General features: G+C 40.6%; 1 protein-coding gene across 1 annotated transcript in view; it reads left to right on the forward strand.

Moving 5' to 3' along the window:
• Positions 1 to 26,527, forward strand: part of TRPC5 (transient receptor potential cation channel subfamily C member 5) — a 384,761-nt gene that overhangs the window by 353,326 nt on the left and 4,908 nt on the right. The window contains exons 8-9 of the mRNA XM_033111511.1: positions 25,606 to 25,809; positions 26,039 to 26,080. Coding sequence (XP_032967402.1) covers positions 25,606 to 25,809; positions 26,039 to 26,080 — 246 coding nt within the window. The remainder of the gene's footprint in view (positions 1 to 25,605; positions 25,810 to 26,038; positions 26,081 to 26,527) is intronic.

Genomic DNA, 26,527 nt, shown 5'->3' on the forward strand with positions numbered 1-26,527 from the left:
GCCAAGCAAGTGAAAAGATATGGAAGAAGTGGACTTGGAGAAGATTGGGGAGGGAACACCAACAAGAAAAAAAAAAAAAAAGATTGCAGGCACTGAAGAAAAATGTCACCATCATCGCAGTTTTGCCAAGGATCAGGTCTATGCAACAGTCCCCAAGCCAAAGTTGACATTCAATCTCTACATAAAATAACAACTATTAATGGACAATCTGGAGATAAAAATGGCTGTGTTTATATCTTAAAATATTTCAGAGCTGAGTCTCAGGACAAATTGTTCCTTGTGGCAGACCTGGCCTTCCTATGGATTGGTCTCTGAATGTTCTCTACATAGGGTACAAGTAATATTTGTGGACAAGTCAAATGCCGATGACATAAAGGTCATAGTCAGGGCGTGTGATTCCTCCTGACTTCTGCCTTATTCCCATTATCCTTTTTCTGGGCACCAGGAATCAGTTGACTGGAAAGGTAAGTGGTACAAATGTTCTTTAATTTCCTAGCAGCTTGAGGATTAGAAACTAAATGTGAGTGCTGAGTTATTAATATAAATAAGTAAGGTCTCCCTCCTTCCCTGTGGTCACTGGAGCCCCGTGTTGTAACCTGGCTCAATGTGGAAGACAGCATGGGCCAGGAGGTGTCCTGCAGCTGCAACACAGAAGTCATAATATCCAGGAGCAGCAGAGGTTACAACCCACTGTATTACTCTGCCTTTTACTTGAGATCTGACAGCAAAATTACATTATCTCAGCTGTCAAGGTAAATCTGCTTTTGTTTAAAAGAGGAAAATAGAGCAGATCTAAGACTTAAAATGAGAGGGAAAGGTAATTGTATTTATCTCTTCCTTATTCTCCTTTTTTACATCACAGGATTTTGCTTTTTCCTCTGTTCTCTTTCCCAATTTCTCCTGGGTGTTTGAATTTATAGAAGTACCTGAGCCTATAAAATTGTGAGCTAATCACAAAGGCTTGATGAAAAATATGTTTATCTTAAAGCTGCTCTTAATAAATACAGCATATCAGGAATCCCTGATCGTGAAAGAAAAGAAAGTATTGTAGGCCTCCTCAATCATTAGAAAACAAAAAACAACGATTATAGAAGGTTTGAACTACTGAAATTAGAATCCTTTTAATTGACTCCATCAAAGTTCCCATTGGCCTAACCCTAAATATTCCTGGAGGTGCAGATAACTTTCCATCATTCCATGGAGCCTCTAGGAGGTTGTGCCATAGGGTTTTGCTCTTAATACCTTATTTCATACATTTCATAGAGGAAAACTAACGAACAAAAAGATACTTTATGCTGAAGTCCCTCCATCCTTAACCACAATACATTGTCTGAAACATAGTAGGCACTCACTTAATGTCTATTGAATAAATGAACAAATAAATGAATTTTTTTATAATTACAAAGACAGTTTTATTATAAAGGATATAAGTCAGGACCACCCAAATGAAAAAAAAACACAGGTTGAGGGCCAGGCAGGTCCTGGACACAGGGCTCCCGTGTCCTCTCCCCACTGAATCAGGACACATCATGTCACCCTCCTGGCATACTGATGTGTTCAGCAGCCAGGAAGCTGCTTGGAGCTTTCAGGTCAGAGTTTTTATTGGGATTTCATCATCTAGGTGTGATTGATAAAATCATTGGTTATGTGAGAGACTCCAAATTAATATTTTTTATGACTAAAATATTTATTGAAATTAAGCTATTCCATTGTTTTTGCTGTGACATATTCTCTTCATTAAATTAAAAAACAATATAATCATTTTTGACAAAGAGCATGGATAATTTAATTGCATTTTAACAAAACTGTGTATCTCTCGCTTTATTTTTTAACATTTTTTTATTAGTTTCAGGTGTACAAAACAATGTAATAGTTAGACATTTATCATTTATATCCCTCACACAGTGACAACCCCCCTCCCCCCATCCACTACCCCTCTGACATCGCACACAGCCATTACATTTCCACTGTCTCTATTCCTAATGCTGTAGTCCGCTTCTTGTAAATATATATATATATATATATATATATATATATATATATATATATATATATATATATATAAAATTGTAGTTGACATTCATTATTGTTCAGCTTCAGCTTCTAATAACTTTTTTAATGCATATGACTTCCCAGAATGTTTTAAAGTGTGAAGACAGAGTAACTGACAATGCTGATCAAGCCTAAGCTTATTGTCCTGTAGTTCAGTGGTTGGCAAACAGTGAATATTTTAGGCTTTGTGGAGTATAAGATCTCTGTCACACTATTTAATTCTGCTCTTGTAACGTGAAAGAAACCATAGAAAATACATAAACAAATAGGTATGACTGTGCCAATAAAACTTTATTTATAGGTACTGAAATGTGAAATTCATATAGTTTTCAGGTGTCAAAAATATTCTACTTTTGATTTTTTTCAACTATTTAAAAATGTAACAACCATTCTTAGCTCAAAGTCTATACAAAACGAAGTGGCAGACCTGATTTGGCCTGCAAGCCACAGTTTGCCTACTCCTACTCTAGTATTTTCAAAATATGTCTCTTTTCTATCTTTGTAGACTGAAAAACTCCATGAAGACAGGGACTGTGTTTTAGGTTTTCTTTATATTTCCCTGGTGCCTAGTAAAATGTGGGACACATAGTACGTTCTCAATACATACTTTTTCACTGATTGCTAGGGACAAGCTTGGGGAAATCTCTAATCTACAGTTTGTCAACCATATTAGAAAATACATAATGCAGATTTATATCTATCGCAAGTGTTTAGTGTTTGGAGATGAACACATATCTCTGGCAATAGGTAGGGGCATTGAAAGGAAGTCTAGATGATGGGTTTCATAATTATAGTTAATACAGTGCTTTATACTTTCCAAAGCACATTTGCATACGAGATCGGACAATTAAGTTGGCGAAAAAGTGCTACACACCTCATTGCTGAATATCACTATGGTCACTTTCGAAGTACTCCCCTTGGGAAGCTATGCACCGACGCCAGCACCTAGTCCACCCTTCAAAGCAATTTTGGAACTCTTTTTCTGGAATGGCCATCAGAGCTGTTGTCGTATTACCCTTGATATCCTGAATGTCATCAAAATGTCATCCTTTCAATATTTCCTTTATTTTGGGGAAAAGAAAGAAGTCATTGGGGGCTAGATCAAGTGAGTAGGTAGGGTGTTCCAATACAGTTATTTGTTTACTGGCTAAAACTTCCTCAGAGTGCCGTGTGAGCTGGAGCATTGTCGTGATGCAAGAGCCATGAATTGTTGGTGAAAAGTTCAGGTCGTTTTCGTCTTTTTCATGCAGCCTTTTCAGCACTTCCAAATAGTCAATTTGGTTAACTGTTTGTCCAGTTGGTAAAAATTCATAATGAATAATCCCTCTGGTATCAAAAAAGGTTAGCAACAGCATAAGTTCGCGAACTTAATTGTCAGACCTCGTATAGTGTCATATTTAATTCTCACAAGAACTCTGTGAGTATAGGCACTATTATCTGCATATTACAGATGAGGAAACAGGCTTCCAAAGGTTGAGACTTCTCCAGGGTTACACAACAATTCCTTCCTTCTTACTTTCCTTTCCTTCCCCTCCCTTCCCTTCCCTTCTTTTCCCTTCCTTCTTTCTTTCCACAAGGCCTTGAGAGTCTGCTATGTGCAAGGAATTAGGTCAGGGGAAGCTCAGGTCCAATGACTCAGGAGATGATATTTAGAAGCAATATAGAAAATAGAAGTATAGCCTGGGGGGGTTAAAAGTAAGCTCCTGATTGGTGAACCAGGAAGTTAGAAGACACATGCTTTGACAATCTGAGTACATAAGACCAGTAAGAATCCCAAATGGAGACAGACCTATAGATTTTCTCATTTCCACATGATAAGACATACCTTTGTCTTCTGCCCAGGCTCAGAAATGGAATCTCTGATTGGCTTAGTCCCAGTTATTTCTGAAAACTGCAGAGCAAGCTCAGCAAACCACCATTCTCACCACTTTCTGATTGCTCTATCCTGACAAAAGAAATGGTTCCCCCACTCCCCAACTGAAAGACGGAGGCAGGCAGAACAGTCTGTGCTCCCTGACTGAAGGGCTCAATTTACGTCTCTGGAGACCCCCAGGAAAGGTGGTAAGGAGTTCAGTGGGCTTCAACACTGCCACATCTGCTACGAATGCTGCTCTCAGAATTGTGCATTGTACAACATGCATAGCTGAATGCAGGACCCCTGCAAAGGTCACTTCTGGAGAAAAAAAAGGGCTGAAGGAAACAAGGAGAAGAGAAACCTGGGCAGGCAGAGGCCTGGCCAATTGTATAGAGGATATGTCTGTCAAAATCTCAGAGGCCTGATCAGGCTGTTTCTGTTCCTCTTGCTGGTGCCTTCCTGACACACAGAAGTGAGCATGCTGCTTACTGTGAAATTCCACTCAGTGCACTTCCCAAAGAGACAGTATTTTTAGTGTTTAAGAGCTTGGGTTCTAGAGTTCATTTGATCCAGATTTGAATTGTGGCCCCCAGTTTCCAGCTGTGTGTCCTTAGACAGGTTTCTTCACTTTGGTGAGCCTTCCTCATAAAATGGAAATAGTAATAGAACCTACCACATCAGGCTGTTGTGAAGACTAAAAAAAATGCTATGCTTCAAAAATGATACATAATATTATTGATGCTCCCTTCACTTACATACCTACCTTTAGATCTTCAATTCTTTCTGCAAAAATCTACTGTACACCCATTCTGCGTCAGGCTCTAGGTCTGCAGTAGTGAACAAGACAAAGTCCCTGACCTCAAAGGGCTTTCCATCTGGTGAGGATCCTAAGAATAAGTAGATAGAGAAAAATCCATTAAAGTGATTTGTGATGATTGGTACGAGAGAACAGGACAAGGTGCTGTGAGATACAAGAACAGAGAAGCCCACTCCAATTGGGTTGCTCAGGGAAGGTCTATTTGAGAAGGTGATACTTGAGCCGAGAACTTACAGATGAGAATAAGCCAGCTTATTTTACTATCTAGGAAAAAAGAATTAAAATATAAAGGGAAAAATTGGCCCCGAATCCCTCCCCTTTTGTCGAGGTTATTATGCATTCATTCACTCTAGGAAGGGTCTTCTAGGAGTAATGCCTTAAGTTGCATTTGGGGATGTGAGAGAGGGCAGGGGGAACATTTGTTCACTGGGTATCGGTGAGCCCATTCCAAGGCTCAGAAGGGCTGGCAAGAGAGTGAGGAACAGACACAGGGATTTAGGAATAAGGACACAAGAAGGTCAAGCTACCTGGAGCTTCTGATGGGGGCTGGGGGATGGAAGGATGTTAAAGAGAGGCTGAGCTTTCCAGGCATTATCCAACTGAATCCTGGGAGGGTTGCTCCTGTTTGAACATTATCCCTATAGACAGTAAGTGAACCAAGTGAGTGGAAGCCAGGGTCAGAAGACTCAGATTCTAGATCTACTTTACCACTAACTAGATGTGTGATACTCAAGAAGTAATTTCTCTCTCCAGACCTCAGTTGCCACATATGTACCAGATATTAACGGGTATTCTGACAACTTTGCAGGGTGCGTGTGACAATAAAATGGGAAAAAGAATGTGAAAGCACTTGAAAAAGTATAAAACTATAGACAAAAATATAAAGCACTGGCTGTCTGATGTCGCTTTCCCAGGGGTAAGCTAAAAATTGAAACACTTGATATTTCATTTTCTGGTCCATTGTGTTTGAAACTGCCCTGAAAGCACTTATGTAGAGAAAATGGTAGCTCCAGAAATCATTAAGAGTCCCTATCCATGATGAAACAGCACCCGTTGCCAGGATGTAAGGAGGACAATTCTTCCGCTATGTGAGCTCAGTGGGGCCTGCGAGTCCAATTAGAGCTTAAAGACAGTCTCTGACTTACGATGGTTTGACGTGATTTTGCCCATTTATAGGCTAATGTTAAGTGTTCTGAGCATGTTTAAGGTAGGCTAAGCTAAACTATGATGTTGAGTAGGTTAGGTGTATTAAATGCATTTTGACTTATAATATTTTCAACTTATGAAGGTTTTATCAGCACATAACCCCATTGTAAGTTGAGGAGCATCTGTATTTCCTTTGAGGACCACCTGAGTTATCACAAGAATATGTTTTCATTGATAAAGTAGATGTCTAAAGAAAGTAACATGATGTATTTCCAAGTCTCAACTATGATACGCATATTTTACGCATATGTTACCCAAGGGCTTCTACAGAGCTGTTTTTTTCTGACTTTACATAGGATAGTGTGTGTGGGGACAGAGCCCCAAAAAGCAGTTTCCAGGCTCTCGGCCTCACATAGAAAGGTGCTGGCTCAGGTAGTAAATGGCCATCGACTGTTATCAAATGGCCATCAGCTGTGGCTAGTTGGCAGTCAGCTGTAAACAGTGAGCCATTGGGCACTAATATAACTGCCGTGGCTAGGCTAGCAGAAAATGGGGGCTAGCAAGAAGATGGTGGCTGAGCCTGCAAACGGCACAGTGAGGGTTGAGAATTGTGTGGCTCCTGTTTCCTGTTTCTTCAACCCAGCCGCCAGTGAGAGTATAGTGGTGTGACTCTCCTACCTATGGCTCCGTGGGTGTTCCTTGTTGGCCTCACCATATCCTGCGTTTTTATGTGGGGAGCGGGAGCAGAGACCCCGCATGATACCCTGCATGACACATGGCGTAGTCGGCAGGATCTCCCGCAGACCCTGCAGGTCACCCCGTATGACAAATGGCGCTGTGAGCAGGATCTCCTGCATGACACATGGCTCAGCGAGCAGGGTCCCCCGCACAACAGTGTTCTGCTCCAACTTCTCTCTCCATCCTATTCCTCAATCAAAACTTACCCATACTGTGGATTTCCAGTCAAGATGGCAGAGTAGGTAACCACTGCCCTTGCAACCTCTCACGACCTCATCAAAATTACAACTAAACTACAGAACAACCATCATTGAGAACCACCTGAAGTCTAGCTGAACAGAAGTACTATAACCAAGGATATACAAAAGAAGCCACGTTGAGATTGGTAGGAGAGGTGCAGATGTGGAACAGGCTGGTCCCACACCTTCACATGGCAGTTAAAAATCAGGAGGGCTGGTGACGTCATAGGAATGGCGGCAGCAGGGCGCACTTTCTGAGTTCTCCTCCGGATCTTGTTGCAAACGGGAACTATAACCCATCGAGGAAATTTTCGCTCACCACACAATATAGTGGGAAGATTCGTGGATTGCTTGAAGCTAAGAAATTCTTGGGGGTAAGCTAACTGGACGGAGCAAGGAGAGGAGGAGGAGGGGCGGCGTGGGAGCGCTCGGCCGGCAGCGGCGGGAGAGCCCAGCCCCCAGCGGAGCCTCAGCTGGAGGGGGCGAAAACCGAAAACCACGGAGCCGGGCAAGCACGGGATCCCAGGCGGAGCGCAGAGCGCAGAGACCGGGGGTAGGCTCTTTCCCTGCTCCCACGGCTGATTTCTCCCGCCGGGAAGGCGGCGCGCCCTGCGGCAGACGGGGGGGCGCAGTCTCCATACCTGGGCCCCTCCCCCCCGCCCTGCTCTCCCAATCCTACCCCGCCCTTCCAGAGACTGGGACTGGAAACCGCGGTGCAGCCCCGCTGTGCCGGGCGCGCACAGGAGCCCAGGCGGAGCGGAGAGCGCAGAGACCGGGAGGCGGGCTCTTTCCCTGCGTCCCGCGGCTGATTTCTCCAGCCTGGAAGGCGGCTCGCCCTGCGGCGGACGGGGGGCGCAGTCTCCATACCTAGGCCCCTCCCCCGCCCCGCTCTTCCAATCTTACCCCGCCCTTCCAGAGACTTAAACCGGCCCCTGAACCGAGAAGTGGTATCTAACGCTCACGCTTTGGGAAGCCTGACGGGCAGCCCTGACCCAGGCAGACTGGGCAGTGTGCGTGATTTTGGCTGCGCTAGGAGAGAAGAGACGCCTCCACCCCCAGCCACCACCTTTTCTGGCCTGCGGGAAGAGGGCGACGCACGGCTGGGCTGGGAGAGTGAAGACCCCTCCATCTCCAGCCCCCACCCTTCCTGGCTTGCCTAGGGTGGGGTGGGTGCAGCTGCCGAGACACACCCGGAGATCAGCAGTGAGGCAGGCGCAGCTCTGGGCTTTCAGCAGATCAGAAATCTCCTGCCCGCACTCACACACACACACTGAAGAGGTGCCTTAAGACTCAAGAGTTTTGGTCACGTATCTGGTGGTGCCACTCTCAGTGTGCATTTGTGCAGGCAAGGGCAGAAACTGCGCTGATATTGTAAAAACTATCATCCAGACCCCTCAGGCCCACGCTTTTAAGTCTGCAGTCCCAAAGTCTCTCTGGGCACCAGGTGACCGGCTCTGCCTGCGCAATAAGCAGAGGGCTCCTTGGTACAGCAGAGAACAACCTGGACATTGCTTGGTGGGCTTAGGCCGAGACTGTCGCTGCTTTTTGTATTGCTTTGTTTTGTCTTGTTTTGCTTTGTCTTTATATCTTTGATATCTTTGCCTCTGTCGAGTGGGGTTATCAGGTGGTTTTGCATGTGAACGTATTTGATATTTTTCTTTGTTGTTGTTGTTGTTGTTGTGCTTGGTGATTTGCTTTGTTCTGAAACTGCCCTGCCGGGGCCCAGCTTGTGAGGCACGGTCAGCAGATCAGAAATCTCCCGCCCGCACCCATACACACACACTGAAGGAGTGCCCTAGGACTCACGAGCTCTGGACAAAGGACTGGTGGTGCTCCTCTTGGTGTGCATACGTGCGGACAAGGGCAGAAGCTGCACTGACTTTGTGGAGACTATCATCCAGACCCCTCAGGCCCACGCTTTTAAGTCTGCAGTCCCAAAGTCTCTCTGAGCACCAGGTGACCGGCTCTGCCTGCGCAATAAGCAGGGGGCTCTTTGGTACAGCAGAGGACAACCTGGTCATTGCCTGGTGGGCTCAGGCCGAGAGGGTCGCTGCTTTTTGTTTTGCTTTGTTTTGCTTTGCTTGGTTTTGTTTTGCTTTGTCTTGTATCTTTGATATCTTTGCCTGTGTCGAGCGGGGGTTATCGGCTGTTTTTTGTTTTTTTTTTTTTTTTTTTTTTTTTTCCTCTTTGCTGTTGTCGTTGCTGCTGTGCTTGGTGATTTGCCTTGTTCTGGTACTTCCCTGCCGGGGCCCAGCTTGGGTGGCACGGGACTCGGCATATCTGGGGGCCAACTCCAGACCAAATCGGAGTGCAGCCGGGTTTGACCTGCAGGTCACACACCTAGAGGGGGTTCTCGGCAGGCTCTGGAGCCCATAGAGGCCAAATCACATTGGGGTGGTCAACCCTCACGCAGCAGAGTGCCCTGCGGGGGGCAGAGCCAAGTCTCACGGCAGGTCAGCCCAGGAGTTGACCCCACCTGCTCATTAGCGGGAAGCAATTAAAGATCTTCTTGAACGGGACAGTGTACACAACACAAGACTCACCTTTGGAGCACACGCAGAGGAGGAAGACGTGGTGTGAGTCAAATATAAAGGACACATACTACATAAGATAACCTAGCAAGAACTAAGAACTCTAGGGGATCTACCTAATATATCAAAATAAACACAGTCAGCCAGAATGGGGAAACAAAGATACACGTCCCAAATAAAAGAACAGAAGAAGCTTCCACAACTGGAACCAAATGAAGCAGACGTAACCAACCTCTCAGAGACAGAGTTCAGAACACTGGTGATAAGAATGTTTAAGGAGCTTAGAGAAGACATAAAGAAGGATGTAGAAATCATAACAAACGAGCTTAGAGAAAACATAAAGAAGGATGTAAAAATCATAACGAAAAACCAGTTGGAACTAAAGAACACAATTACCGAAATTAAGAACCCACTTGAAGGAATTACCAGCAGGCTAGATGAAGCAGAGGATCGAATCAGCGACTTAGAAGACAAGGTAGCAGAGATCACCCAAACGGAACAACAGAAAGAAAAAAGAATAAAAAACAATGAGGATGGCCTAAGAGACCTCTGGGATAACATCAAGCGCAACAACATGCGCATCATAGGAATACCAGAAGGTGAAGAGAGCAAGCAAGGGATTGAGAACATATTTGAAGTAATAATGTCTGAAAACTTCCCCAACCTGATGAAGGAAACCAACATACAAGTCCAGGAAGTGCAGAGAGTTCCAACCAGGATTAACCCAAACAGGTCCACACCAAGACACATTATAGTTAAAATGGCAAAGCTTAAAGACAAAGAGAGAATCCTAAAAGCAGCAAGAGAAAGACGGAGGGTTACATACAAGGGAACTCCCATAAGACTATCAAATGATTTTTCTACAGAAACATTGAAGGCCAGGAGGGAGTGGCAGGAGATACTCAAAGTGATGGAAAACAAAGGCCTACAACCTAGATTGCTTTATCGAGCAAGGCTATCATTTAAAGTTGATGGAGAGATAAACAGCTTTCCAGAAAAAAATAAGCTAAAGGAATTTATTACCACCAAGCCAGCATTGCAAGAAATACTAAAAGGTCTTCTGTAAATAGAAGAAAGATCAAAACAACCTAACTACAAATTTAAAAATGGCAATATCTATGTACCTATCAATAATCACTTTAAATGTAAATGGATTAAATGCTCCAATCAAAAGACATAGGGTGGCTGACTGGATAAGACAGCAAGACCCTTGTATATGCTGTATACAAGAGACTCACCTCAGAACAAAAGACACACACAGGCTGAAAGTGAAGGGTTGGAGTAAGATATTTCATGCAAATGGAAACGAGAAAAAAGCTGGAGTTGCAATACTTATTTCTGACAAAATAGACTTTAAAATGAAGAACATACTAAAAGATAAAGATGGGCACTATATAATAATAAAGGGATCGATCCGACAAGAGGACATAACCCTAGTAAACATCTATGCACCCAACATAGGAGCACCTAAATATATAAAACAGGTACTGACTGACATAAAGGCAGAGATCAACAGTAACACTATTATAGTCGGGGACTTCAACACACCTCTGACCACAAGGGACAGGTCTTCCAGACAGAAAATCAATATGGAAACAACAGCCTTAAATGATACATTGGACCACTTGGATTTAATCGATATTTTCAGAACATTTCACCCCAATGCTGCAAAATACACCTTCTTCTCAAGCGCACATGGAACATTTTCCAAGATAGATCATATGCTAGACCACAAAGCAAGTCTTGATAAATTTAAGAAAATTGAAATCATACCAATTGTCTTCTCTGATCACAATGCTATGAAATTAGAAATGAACTACAGGAAAAAAACGGGAAGACACACCAATTCATGGAGGCTGAATAACTTATTACTAAATAATGAATGGGTCAAGCAGGAGATCAAGGAAGAAATCAAAAGATATTTCGAGATAAATGAAAATGAAAACACGACGACCCAAAATCTATGGGATGCCGCGAAAGCAGTCCTAAGAGGGAAATTCATAGCTTTGCAGGCCTACCTAAAGAAACAAGAAACATCACTAATCAACAGTTTATCTTCACATTTAAGGGATCTGGAAAAAGAACAGCAAAATGAGCCCAAAGGGAACACAAGGAAGGAGATAATAAAGATCAGAGCAGAAATAAATGAAATAGAAACCAGAAAAACAATACAAAAGATCAATGAATCCAAGAGTTGGTTCTTAGAGAAGATAAACAAAATCGACAAACCTTTAGCCAGACTCATTAAAAAAAAGAGAGAGAGGACCCAAATTAATAAAATCAGAAACGAAAGAGGAGAAGTGACAACGGACACTGCAGAAATACAAAGAGTTTTAAGAAGTTACTATGAGCAACTATATGCCAACAAATTTGACAATTTGGAAGAAATGGACAATTTTCTAGAGGCGTACAACCTTCCAAGGCTAACTCAAGAAGAAACAGAAAACCTGAATAGACTGATTACCACCACGGAAATTGAATCAGTAATCAACAGTCTCCCAACAAACAAAAGCCCTGGACCAGATGGCTTTACAGGTGAATTTTACAAAGCGTTCAAAAAAGAATTATCACCAATTCTCCTCAAGCTCTTCCAAAAAATCCAGAAGGAGGGAAGACTCCCAAACACTTTGTACGAAGCCACTATCACCCTGATCCCAAAATTAGACAAAGACACCACAAAAAAAGAAAACTACAGGCCGATATCTTTAATGAACATAGATGCAAAAATCCTCAACAAAATATTAGCAAACAGAATTCAGCAATACATTAAAAAGATCATTCACCACGATCAAGTGGGATTCATCCCTGGTATGCAGGGGTGGTTCAACATCCGCAAATCTATTAATGTGATACACCACATTAACAAAATGAAAAATAAAAATCACATGATCATATCAATAGATGCAGAAAAAGCATTTGATAAAATCCAACAGCCATTTATGATAAAAACCCTTAAGAAAGTGGGAATAGAGGGATCTTATCTCAACATAATAAAGGCCATATATGACAAACCCACAGCCAACATCATACTCAATGGGGAAAAGCTAAAACCATTCCCCCTAAGATCAGGAACAAGGCAAGGATGCCCATTATCTCCGCTTCTATTCAACATAGTTCTGGAAGTTCTTGCCACAGCAATCAGACAAGAAAAAGAAATAAAAGGCATCCAGATTGGTAAGGAGGAAGTAAAGTTATCATTGTATGCAGATGATATGATACTATATATAGAGAACCCTAAAGACTCCACCAAGAAGCTATTAGAGCTGATAGATGAATTTAGTAAAGTGGCAGGATACAAAATTAATATTCAGAAATCAGTTGCATTTGTATATACCAATAATAAAACATCAGAAGGAGAAATTAAAAAAACAATCCCATTTACAATCGCTCCAAAGACTATAAAATACCTGGGAATAAATTTAACCAAAGAAGTAAAAGATCTATACTCAGAAAATTATAAGACACTGATGAAAGGAATGAAGGAAGATATAAATAGATGGAAACACATATCATGTTCATGGATAGGAAGAATTAATATAGTTAAAATGTCCATACTGCCTAAGGCAATATACATATTCAATGCAATTCCTATCAAACTACCAACGTCGTTTTTCACGGAAATAGAACATATAATCCTAAAATTTATATGGGACCATAAAAGACCCCGAATAGCAAAGGCAATCTTGAGAAATAAGAACAAAGTGGGAGGTATAACAATACCTGACTTCAAATTATACTACAAGGCTACAGTAATCAAAACAGCATGGTACTGGCATAAAAACAGACACATAGATCAATGGAACAGAATAGAGAGTCCAGAAATAAATCCACGCCTATATGGCCATTTAATCTACGACAATGGAAGCAAGAATGTACGATGGAGTAATGACAGTCTATTCAATAAATGGTGCTGGGAAACCTGGACAGACACATGCAAAAAAATGAAGTTGGACCACCTCCTTACACCATATACAAAAATAAATTCAAAATGGCTTAAAGACTTAAATGTAAGGTCTGAAACCATAAAATACCTAGAAGAAAATATAGGAAGAAACTTCTCAGACATTACCCGGAGTAAGATTTTTACTGATATACACCCTCGCGCGAGGGAACTAAGAGAAAGAATAAACATGTGGGATTATATCAAACTAAAAAGTTTTTTCACAGCAAAGGAAACCATCAATAAAGCAAGAAGGGATCCTACTGAATGGGAAAAGATATTTGCCAGTGATATATCTGATAAGGGATTAATATCACAAATCTATGGAAAACTTACTCAACCCAACTCCAAAAAAACAAACGATCCTATTAAAAAATGGGCAGACGACTTGAAGAGACATTTTTCTGAAAAGGACATACAGATGGCAAACAGACATATGAAGAAATGCTCAACCTCGCTAACCATCAGAGAAATGCAAATAAAAACCACAATGAGATACCACCTCACCCCAGTCAGAATGGCTATCATCAATAAATCAACAAACAACAAGTGCTGGCGCGGATGTGGAGAAAAGGGAACGCTTGTGCACTGTTGGTGGGATTGCAGACTGGTGCAGCCGCTATGGAAAACAGTATGGAGGTATCTCAAAATTCTGAAAATGGAACTACCTTATGATCCAGTAATTCCACTCCTAGGTATCTATCCGGAGAAATCCAGAACTTCAATTCAAAAATCTCTATGCACTCCTATGTTTATTGCAGCACTATACACAATAGCTAAGACATGGAAACAACCAAAATGCCCATCGGTAGATGACTGGATTAAGAAACTGTGGTACATTTATACAATGGAGTATTATGCAGCCATAAGGAAGAAAGAAATCCTAACATTTGCAACAACATGGATGGATCTAGAGAACATTATGTTAAGTGAAATAAGTCAGTCAGAGAAAGATAAATTCCATATGATCTCACTTATTTGCGGATTCTAAAGAAAAGAATAAGTGAATGAACTAATCAGAAACTGTTTGGGAGACAATGAGGAAAAACTGAGGGTTGCTAGATGGGCGGGGGGAGTGGGGGGTGGGGGGGAGGGTGAGGGGATTGGAGGGCAGTCGGTGACCACAGGATGGCCACGGGGTTTGAAAATTAATCTGGGGAACGTAATTTGGTGGTTACCAGAGCGTAAGGGGGTTGGGGGGTGGGGGATGAGGGTGAGGGGGATCAAATGTACGGTGATGGAAGGGGAGCTGACTCTGGGTGGTGAACACACAGTGTGATTTATGGATGATGTGATACAGAATTGCACAACTGGAATCTATGTAATTCTACTAACAATTGTCACCCCAATAAATTAAAAAATAAAAAAAAAAAATCAGGAGGGCTATGTCGGCTGTGGAGATTCCCCCCAAGAAGCAAGGGGTCCCAGCCCCACACCAGGCGCCCCAGCACAGGGTTCTAGTTCCAGAAAGAGAAGTCCCTATAGGTTCTGCCTTTCAAAACCAGAGGAGATCGTGGCTGAATGAGACAAAATGTGGCTGGAGTCCCAGGCATTCCTCTTAAAGTGCCCGTGCATGGACTTACTCACTGACAGACTCACTGACCCTAAGTGTCAGCTCTGGGGCCACAGCTCGAAATTCGCCAGAATTATGGGGAGGAACTGAGTTGTGTGGCTAATTGGGTGAGGGCTGGAAGGGCAGCTGTATCCCAGAGAAAAGTGCTTGCAGAAGCCACTGTTCCTTTGTTGAGCCCTCCCCCATTCCAGCATGCAGACTTAGGCGGACACCACATGGGAGTCTCCATCAACCTGGCTAACACTGTTCACCCCATCCTGGTGATTCCCTGAGATGCCACCCTATCCAATTTGTGGGCCCACCCAAGCCACCTCCAGTAACTTTTCCATATGATTGGCCTGTCTTGGATCATACTGCAAACTTTCCTAAAATCTCTCAAAAGTTCAAAAACACCAAACAAGCAGTATCTGGCCTCAGCATGCCCTGTACCTCCTGCTAGGCAGTCTGAAGCCCCACACTAGTGGCACCTAGCCATGGTTCATAGCTAAGCTTCTCCTAGGCACCTCCAAGCCCAGCACAAGTGGAAACCATCTGCAGATCATTTTGTAGCTCATACCAAGTGGCCCCAGTCAGGGCAGAGGGAGCAGTGGACCTTGTCCTGCAACAGAGCCCTTCCCAAGAGGCCCCAGAACCAACACACCTGGTTGCCAGTTTCAGACCACACCAGAGCACCACCTAACCACCTCCACAAACAGATATCCAAAGGGAAAACTGGGAAGGCACCAGAGCTATGCTAAAAAGAATCAGGCCCTGCAAAACAGCTCCTCCACTGTAGTCAGAGCCAGTCCTCACAACCAATCAGCCAGAGAGTCAGTCGCTCCCACTGATGTACAAACAGCAACCAAGATTCAACAACAACAGGAGGGCACATACAAACCACACAAGGCACACACATGAGCACCCAACTCAGGTGACCAGGGAGAAAGCACCAATGGGCCCCACAAGACACCTACTACATAAGGCCACTCTACCAAGATTAGGAGACATAGAAGCTCTACTTAATACATAAAAACAAACACAAAGAGGCAGCCAAAATGAAGAAACATGTCCCAAATGAAAGAGCAGAACAAAGCTCCAGAAAAATAACTAAACAAAATGGAGAAAAGCAATCTACCAGACGCAGTGTTTTGAACCAGTGTTTTGAACTGGTTATAAGAATGCTCAGTGTTCTCAGGGAGAACTTCAACAAAGAGATATGAAACATAAACAAAGAGATAGAAAACAAAAACCAGTCAGAAATGAAGAATACAATAACTGAAATGGAGAATGCATTAGAGGGAATCAACAGTAGAATAGATGAAGCAGAGGATCAAATCAGTGATTTGGAAAATAAGTAGTAGAAAACACCCAATCACAAGAGCAAAAAGAAAAAAATAATCCAAAATTGAAGAGAGTTTAAGGGGCCTCTGGTACAATATCAAGTGAAACATTTGCATCATAGGGGTATCAGAAGGATAAGAGAGAAAGGAAGGGATTGAGAATGTATTTGAAGAAATAATGACTGAAAGCTGTCTGAACCTGGTGAAGGAAATAGATATACAAGCCCAGGAAGTGCAGAGAGTTCCAAACAAGAGAACGCAAACAGGCCCACACCAAGACACATTATAATTAAAATAATAAAATTTAAAGACAAAAAGAGAACCCTAAAAGCAGTAAAAGAAAGGCAACTAGTAAGTTACAGAGGAGTTATAAGATTGTCACCTGATTTCTCAATAGAAACTTTTCAGGTCAGAAGGGATTGATACAAAATGTTCAAAATGATGAAAAGTAAATACCTACAACCAAAATTACTCTACCCAGCAAAGCTATCATTTAGAATCGAAGGACAGATAACGAGCTTCCCAGACAAGAAAAAGCCAAAGGAGTTCATCACCACCAAACCAGTATTACAAGAAATGTTAAAGGGACTTCTTTAAGAAGAAGAAAAAAAGAAAAACTCTATGAATAATAAAATGGTAATAACTACATATCTATCAAATTACTTTACATGCAAATGGATTAAATGCTCCACTCAAAAGACATAGGGTGGCTGAATGGAGAAGAAAACAAGACCCTTATATATACTGCCTACAAGAGACTCACTTCAGAGCAAAAGACACACACAGACAGAAAATAAAGGGATGGAAGAAGGCATTTCATGAAAATGGAAATGAAAAACAAAACAAAACAAAAAAACAAGCTGGGGTACCAATGCTTATACCAGACAAAACAGATTTTAAAACAAAGGCTATAACAAGAGTCAAAGAAGGACCCAGTAATCCCACTTCTCAGTATTTATCCAAAGAAACTGGAAACACTATTTTGAAGGGACATGTGCACCCGTATGTTCATTGCTGCATTATTTATATTACAAAGATATGGGGAAACAAGAGTGTCCATCAATGGATGAATGGATAAAGAGGAGGTACATATATACAATGGAATATTACTGAGCCATAAAGAATGCAATCTTTCCATCTGCAATAACCTGATGGATCTAGAGGGTATTGTGTAAAGTCAGACAGAGAAAGACAAATGTCATATGAGTTCACTTATATGTAGAATCTAGAGAACAGGATAAATGAAACAAGCTCATAGTTAGAGCATTTTAATGGTTGCCAGATGGAGAGGGTTGGGGGGGGGTGGGTGAAGGAAGAAGGGGACTAAAAGGTACAAATCGATAGTTACAAAATACTCACAGGGATATAGAGTACAGCATGGGGAATATAGTCAATAATGTAATAACTGTACATGGTGTCAGATGGGTACTAGACTTATCAGAGTGATCACTTCCAAAGTTATATAAATGTCTAATCAGTGTGTTGTACACCTGAAACTAATATAATATTGTATGTCAACTTAACGGAAAACTAAAATATTAAAAAAAATCTTGGGGCAGCTGAATGGCTCAGTTGGTTAGAGCATGAGCTCTTAACAGCAAGGTTGCTGGTTTGATTCCCACACGGGCCAGTGAACTGCGCCCTCCACAACTAGATTGAAAACAATGGCTTGAGCTTGGAGCTGAGCCACCGGTGGCCGGCCGGTTGGCTCAGTGGTTGGAACATGGTGCTCATAACACCAAGGTCACCGGTTGGAGTCCCATCTGGGCCAGTGAGCTGTGCCCTACACAACTAGATTGAAAACAACGATTTGACTTAGAGCTGAGCTGTGCCCCCTACAACTAGATTGAAAAACGACTGGACATCCTGGAAAAACACACTGTTCCCCAATTATCCCCAATAAAAATAAAAAATCTTACCCATACTTTGTCCAACTCCATTGAGGCCCCACCTTCCTCACGTAACAATGGAGAGTATTGGTGTCTACTAGGAAAGAACCACATTTTTAAATTTCCAGCATCCAACTACCCCGAGTCCTGTTTTTCTTCTCCTCACACCCTGACCCCACCTTGTGGTAGGGCAGGGAGGACAAGGAGAAAAATTGAAACTGGCAAGGTGACTGCAGAGGAGATAGTGAGGAACAGAAAAAGCACTGCAATCCTAGTGATTGATTTTAAAAGAAATTATTAATTAAATACTGCACGAATTTCATTCTGACTCTCAGAAAGTAGATAATTTCTTTGAAGGCAACAGAGTGGGTCAGAGGTAGATCACAGAGTAGGGAATCCTGGAGATACACTGCCCTCATCAATTTGCTTCATTTCCTGCCACATCCCTTGGAATCAGAGAAGGAAAGATAATTAAGCTTCACTGTTTATGACCTGTATTATTTTGTAGGTGCACTTGTGTTCCATATACTAAATTGTCTCTAAATAAAACCCAGAGATACTTATGAGGACCTTGCAGGACCATGTTCCCACCTTAACATTATACAGTGCTGTCAATTATATTTCTATAAAACTGAAAGAAAAAAAATTCTGCAGTTAATATTAAATAAACATGAATAGCCCCCACCAAAAATAAAAATAAAAAGACCAGAGCATGCTAAGCAGTAATCCCAAACCCCTAGCAACATAGTGTATTTTGCCGTGTATATGTGCACACATGTATAATGCACACCCATGTTTTTGGCCCAAATTTTCAGGGAAATAATCTTTTGTTTTAATTTTTTTAATTCAAATTTTTATTTGTTTACATTTAGATACTTGTTTTTTGTATTATAAATGAATTTTAGCATTTATTTTTTTTTCCATTGGTGACTCTGATATTACCAAATAGGTTATTTATTTATTTTTTTATTGGGGTGACAATTGTTAGTAAAATTACATAGATTTCAGGTGTACAATTCTGTATTACATCATCTATAATTCCCATTGTGTGCTCACCACCCAGAATCAGTTCTCCTTCCATCACCATATATTTGGTCCCCCTTACCCTCATCTCCCACCCCCCACCCCCCATACCCTCTACATATTATGGTACAAGAAATTTTATGTAACAAATAATTACAAAACACAAGAACAGATAGAAGGTACAAGAAATTTTATATACCAGTAACAAATTTACAATAGTTACGCATCACAGAAGGCCAAGAAGTCTTCGTTGTTGCAAGTTCGTCGTAAGTTCAACAAAACCGATTATTGTATTCCATGGTATTATTTTGCATACAGATATTGTTATTGATTTGTAGAGTTACACTTTTAACTCATAAACACAAATAAAAGAATTGAAAACATTTATATAGATACAGTATTACCGTGTTTCCCCGAAAATAAGACCTACCCGGACAATCAGCTCTAACGCATCTTTTGGAGCAAACATTTATATAAGACCCGGTCTTATTTTACTATAAGACCGAGTTTTATATACTATAATAAATATAACATAACATAACATAACATAATATAATAATATAATACCGGGTCTTATATTAATTTTTGCTCCAAAAGACGCATTAGAGCTGATTGTCTGGCTAGGTCTTATTTTCGGGTAAATACGGTAGTACTATCCATGTATAATCCGCATCCTTATTTTTCCCTCACAAATTTGGGCAAAAAGTGCACATTATACACGGCAAAATATATTACGTGGGAAGAGGGATTAGCAGCTGTTTTATGCGTGGGGTGGGTGCACAGACATAATGGCTGCCCAATACACAACTGCACATGTTAAGTACAGAGAAGGATCTGTTTGTGACACCCACTGAGGAGGCTCTTGCCATTTGTGAAGGCTTAAATGTGCTATTTGGAGGCATTAGTACTAGAGTGCAAGGGAATGTTGTGGGCAATGGATGGGCAGTGAGTTGCAGCTGAAAGGAGGGCTCTCTTTTTTACCGCTGAGTTGGTACACTTAAATTGAGGCTGCTACAAAGGCACTAAACTAGATAAATCAATATGAAAGTCATCCTTAGCAGGCCCCAGAATAATTACAATGGGAAATTCTAACCACCTAAGTAGCCTTGGGGAAGAGAGGAGGACTGCTGACAATTTAATGACAGGGTATTTGCTCCCTTCTAGACTACTGCACCTGTGGAATAAGTTAGAGGTGAGGGCATGGAGGGGTATGGTAATACTCACTGAGGGGACTTTACTTCAGGGCCTCCAAGAGGTTGCTGGAGGCCCAGGCTACTCCCATATTTTGAAGATTCCTGTATATTTTTTTAAGTGAATTAAAACAAAAGCAGAGTTACAAAAACTATGGTATATAATCAGCTCTACATATCCGCAGGTTCCACATCCCCATATTCACAGACTGAAAATGGTATTTTTCATCTGCAGATGCAGAAAACTGACTGTATGCACTGTTCTATGCCATTTTATATAAGGGACTTGAGCATCCTTGGATTTTGGTATCCATGGGGAGTCCTGGAACCAATCCCCCAAGGATACCAAGGAATGACTATTTTTAATTGCTTACATCGTTTAAAAATTGCATTTTTATCCCTGAGGCAAAACTACAATACAATGTATAATGTCTCATGGTGAGGTCCAGAAATCTGCATTTTAAACAAATGCTCCATTTGATTCTGATGCACACCAGCATTTGAGAAGCATGGCCTGAGTTCTACCAGGAGAAAAAAGCAGTCCAAGTGAGGTGGACTTCCCTCGAAATGCCACGATTTGATCTTGCCGCGATTTGGGGTGTGTATGTCACAGCATTTTGTGTTACTTTCCCATCATAGGGAAACAGCTGGTCTCATGCCGAAATGAAGTAAGCAGCTACTAGTTAAATGTGAAAGATGCCAAAATGTCTCCCTCCCCAAAGTGTCCCTCCAACCAGCCTGCCATCAGCCCCAAGATTCCTGGATGCAGTTTTTCTTTTTAAAGTTTATTATTAGTTCTGCTTTGCTATGTCTGTGCCTGCCACGCACCCTTTGCATTATGTTATAAAGCTTTCCAATTTGCTAGAGCAAGATGGTTGCTGGCAGGAGATCTGAAAGAGTACATAAGAACTTGTCAAAAGCTGGTAAGAAATTGGCCTTGTATTTGATTGCAAGGAAAATAACCTTGAGCTTGGATTTGTTGAGAAATGTGAAATCAAATGGACATGTTCGTTTGACCTATGGCCATGTGTTCAGAATCTGGGCAAATCAACAACATTTGAGGGTATGTCTATAGTCACAGTATATTACACTGGCACTGTGAAAGCAGTTAAAATAAATAGAAGCCCTGGCGTGTTCTACAGGACCTAACAATCTCAAAGGCATTGCAAGGCATACACATGAACTAGAACACACATGTAAGGTTATGTGTCATTAAAAGTACATTATGGTAGCACAAAAGTCCTGATACTTTTGTAAAGTTGGGAATAGGAAGGACCACAGCCTATGACTGTGTAGGTTATGTCTTACACAAAAGCACACAGCCATGGGCAGTGTTCATAGTTGGGCAGAGAGGTTAGGACAGAGAGTAGGAGAGGGGGTCACCACCAAACACTGAAATAAGCAAAACAAAATCTAATGTCTAATTTGTCTGTCATTTATAGTAAAAGGCTATCCCCATGCAGATGAATGAAAACCTCTTGGCTATCATATATTTAGGGAAGTTTTAGACAAATACAACTGTAAAAGCCGTATTCATAGTCTTGCAATTCAAATTAGATCAAGGATTGAAATTAAAATGGACTTCAATTGCCAAATCATCTTCTTGTCCATATTGCTCACTGTTACAATTTCAACACCTAGCATGTAGAGGGAACTTAACATATATTTGTTGAATGAATGAACGTATGAATGCTTATCTTACGCATCACTTTACAGCTCACAGTGTTTAACTAGCCTTGCCAGGTGATCTATTATTTCTCAATCTTCAGGATTTAGGTGTTATCTCTGTACTTTAATTGTATTCTGTAAGATGCTCCCACTACCACTACTGGATAGTCACCTCTCTATATTCAGCACCTAGCAGAGTGCCTGGAATATAGCAGTTGCTTGACATAGAAATCAAAGAATGAATGGATAGGTGGACATTGAACTGATACATGATAAATGAATGGAAAAGGACTGCTGAGATGATAATTTGCAATAATTTCTCTGCTATACTATTACATAGTAATTCCCAACCTGAGCTCATCTGAGCACTAGGGGAATGGAATGGTAGCAACTGGAGTCCTTGAACTGTTTTCAAAATGCTTATCAAAAGTTGTATCCTCACCTAAGTGGAGTAGATACAATGAGGGGCACCAGAGCGTCTCCTAAGCTCAAAAAAGATGACTATAGTTTATAACTTGGCCCACTGCATGATTCTATTCTTTGCTTTTTGACTATTATGAATAATGCTGCTATGAACATTTGTGTACAAGTTTTTGTATGGAATATGTTTTCACTTCTCTTGGGTATATAGCTTGTAGTGGATTGCTGGGTCATATGGTACTATATGTTTAACCATTTGAGGAATTGTTTTCCAAAGCAGTTGCACCATTTTACATTCCCACCAGCTGTGTGTGAGAGGTCCAATTTCTCCATATCTTCCCCAACAATGGTTATTGTCTTTTTTTAATTATAGCCATCCTAGTGGATGTGAAGTTTTTTCATTGTGATTTTAATTTGAATCACCCTAATGACTAATGATGTTAAGCACATTTCCATGTGCTTATTGGTCATTTGCATGTCTGCTTTGGGGAAATGTCTATTCAAGTGCTTTGCCCATTTTTATACTGATTTATCTTTTAATTTTTGAGTTGTAATTGTTCTTTATGTATTCTGGATACAAGTCCTTCATCAGACATACATTACATTATTTTCTCTCATTCTGTGGGTTGTCTTTTCATTTTCTTTGTGGTGTTCTTTGAAGTACAATAGTTTTTCACTTTTATGAAGGCCACTTTAACTTTTTCTTTTCTTTTGTCACTTGGCTTTTCGTGTCCTATCTAAGAAAGCATTGTCTTATCCTAGGTCATGAAAATTTACACCTAAGTTTCATTAGAGTTTTATAGCTTTTATCTCTTAAATTTAGTTCTGTGATCCATTTTGTGTTGAGTTCTACATGTAGCTTGAGGTAGGAGTCCAATTTCATTCTTTTGAATGTGGATATTCAGTAGTTCCAGCATCCAGCATGCCAAACTGATGTTTCACAAAGATGCAAAAGCAATTCAGTAGAGGGACAACATCCTTTTCAACAAATGACAATTGGTTATCCATAGGCAGAAAACAAACAAACAAAAAAACTTCAATACAAACCTCACAACCTATGCAAAAATTAACTCAAAGTGGATCATAAAACTGAATGCATATCTTATAACTATAGAATTTATAGAAGAAAACATAAGAGAAAATCTTCATGACTTTGGGTTATGTAAAGAGGTCTCAGATATAATACCAAAAGCACGATCCATTAAAAATTTGATGTTTGACTTCATTGAAATTAAAACAGTTTGCTCTATGAAAGGCACCATTAAGCAAATGGAAAGACAAAATGAAGACTTGGGGGGAAAAAATTTGCAAGCTCCATTTCTGACAAAGAGTTAGTATCCAGAATATTTTTTGAAAAAACAAAACAAAGAAACTCAAAATCCACTAGTAAGATAAATAAAAATAGGCAAAGGATCTGACAGACACCACACCACAGAAGACATACAGCTGGCAAATAAACATGAAAAGATGCTCACCATCATTAGCCATTTAGAAAATGCAAATTAAAACATAATGAAAGCACGCTACTTATCTGTTAGAATGGCTAAACTTTAAAAACCTGTCATGTGCTAAGGAGGATACAGAGCAAGTGGTGGAAATGAAAAACAGTACAGCCACTCTAGAAAATAGTTTGGAAGTTTATTATAAAGTAAAACTTACACTTACCACATGACTCAGCCATACCACTGCTAGACATTTAAGTTAGAGATATTAAACATGTTCACATATTCACACAAAAACCTATCATGAATATTCACAGCAGCTCTATTCATAATTGCTAAAAACTGGAAATAACCCAAATGTTCTTCAGTGGGTGAATGAATAAACAATCTGTGATACAGACATATAATGGCAAACTACTCAGCATAAAATAAAACAGACTATTGATACATGCAAAAATGTAGATGAATCTCAAAGATGTTAATGCTGAGTGAAATAAGCTAGTATTAAAAGGTTACCTACTGTATGATTACATTTTACATAACATTTTGAAAAGGGGAAATATAGGGATGGAGAATGGAGCAGTGGTTGTCAGGACTTAGGGGTTGGGGAGAGTTTGATCACAAAGGGGCAACACTAGGGAATTCTGGGGGGTGAAGGAACAGTTTCGTATCTTGATTGCAGTGGTGGTTACATCCACCCATCCAGGTCTTCAAACTCCTAGAAATGTACACCAGTGTGTGTGTGTGTGTGTGTGTGTGTACGCGTGCACACAGGCACGAGTGATGTGTTTATCTTCATTATGATGGTGATTACACACAGGTATATATGTTTGTCAAAATTTATCAAACACTTAAAATAGGTGAATATTACTCGTGTAAATCATTTCTCAATAATATTGATTTTTTTTTCAAAGAAAGCCTCTCCACAACAATCCCACTCCTTAAAAATAGCTACTGCTGTCACTTTTGTATGTACCTGTCTAGAACATGTAAGCAGGTAATATAAAGGGTTTTACAGTTGCATAAATGGGATCATTGCACACAATATATATTGTGCTTTATACCGCTTTTTTTCACTTAGAGGTTTTGGAGGTCTTATAGGTATATGGACAAATGCATATACACATATACATGTTCTGTATATGAAATGTTCATAGATATTGTTAAACAGTTATATTGTAAGCCATTTTATGGATGTGCCATCATTTATTTAACCAGTCTCCCACTGTTGGACATTTAGATTGTTGCCAGATGTTTTGCTATTAACAAGCTACAGTGAACAGCCCTGTGCTGTTCACTGTACATCTTCTTGCAAGTATACTGATAAGATAAATTTCTAAAAATAGGATTCTGGATCACAGGGTGTAATTTATGTTGTTATAGCTACTGACAGATTGCCTTGCATAGAAGCAAGGTAATGCATTTCCCCGAAAATAAGACCTAGCCGGACAATCAGCTCTAATGCACCTTTTGGAGCAAAAACTAACATAAGACCTGGTATTATTATTATATTACATTACATTACATTACATTACATTACATTACATTACATTACATTACATTACATTACATTATATAAGACCCGGTCTTATGTTATAGTAAAATAAGACCAGGAGTTATATTAATTTTTGCTCCAAAAGACGCATTAGAGCTGATTGTCTGGCTAGGTCTTATTTTTGGGAAAACACGGTAGAACTTTTAGAATGTGACATGGGTGCATTTTGGAGTTTCCTATCCCAAATCCTTGAACTTCTCTTTCATAGGATCATGCAGACATTGAGTGGAAATTTGCAAGGACAAAGCTCTGGATGAGTTACTTTGATGAAGGGGGCACCTTGCCACCTCCTTTCAACATTATCCCCAGCCCAAAGTCATTTCTATACCTTGGTAACTGGTTCAACAACACCTTCTGCCCCAAAAGAGAGCCTGATGGGAGACGGAGAAGGCACAACTTGAGAAGCTTCACAGTAAGGCTTTTAAAAATTATGTTTCTTTTTAAACTAAACTGTTTCCTGCCTTCCCTCATTTGTGACACTTGCTATCTCAAACATAAAATCACTTCCACCTAAAATGTTTTCGGGAGGTGTCAGGCAGGACTTCTGTGTCATTCTCCAGTCCTAATATTTAGAATGTTATTCGGATGAATGGGTTGCTGAGAGACTGCTGTGTAACCTCTCTGTCCATTTTTAATTACAGGAACGCCATGCTGACAGCCTGATACAGAATCAACATTATCAGGTAAAGCTTCCTCACAGAGACTAAGCACAATAGTTCTTGGTCAGTTGTGACCTTGGACAAATCACTTCACCTCACTGCACCTCAGTTTCTTCATCTGTAAAATGGGGATAACAAAACTTAACTCACAGTGCTGTGAGAATTGAGCGGTATGTATGATTTTGTGTGTGTGGTGGACACAGTGCCTGACACATAGCATTAAGTGGTAGCTACCATCATCACCATTACTAATACAAAGCATAGTGACTATGTATGTGCCATTCTCAAGAAGCTAACTAAAAAGAGGCTATCCCTATAAAGGAGAAGTGTAGACTGACTCTAAGAAAAAAAATCTCTAGATTATGTAATTAGTGGACACTGAAATCAGCAGACTTTGTGACACTGAAGAATGGCTTTCTCAACTTTATAAAAAGAAGAAAAACTCTCCTCTTACTAAAAGGGTTAAAGTTT

Source organism: Rhinolophus ferrumequinum, chromosome X (assembly GCF_004115265.2).
Source record: "Rhinolophus ferrumequinum isolate MPI-CBG mRhiFer1 chromosome X, mRhiFer1_v1.p, whole genome shotgun sequence".
Taxonomy (NCBI): domain Eukaryota; kingdom Metazoa; phylum Chordata; class Mammalia; order Chiroptera; family Rhinolophidae; genus Rhinolophus; species Rhinolophus ferrumequinum.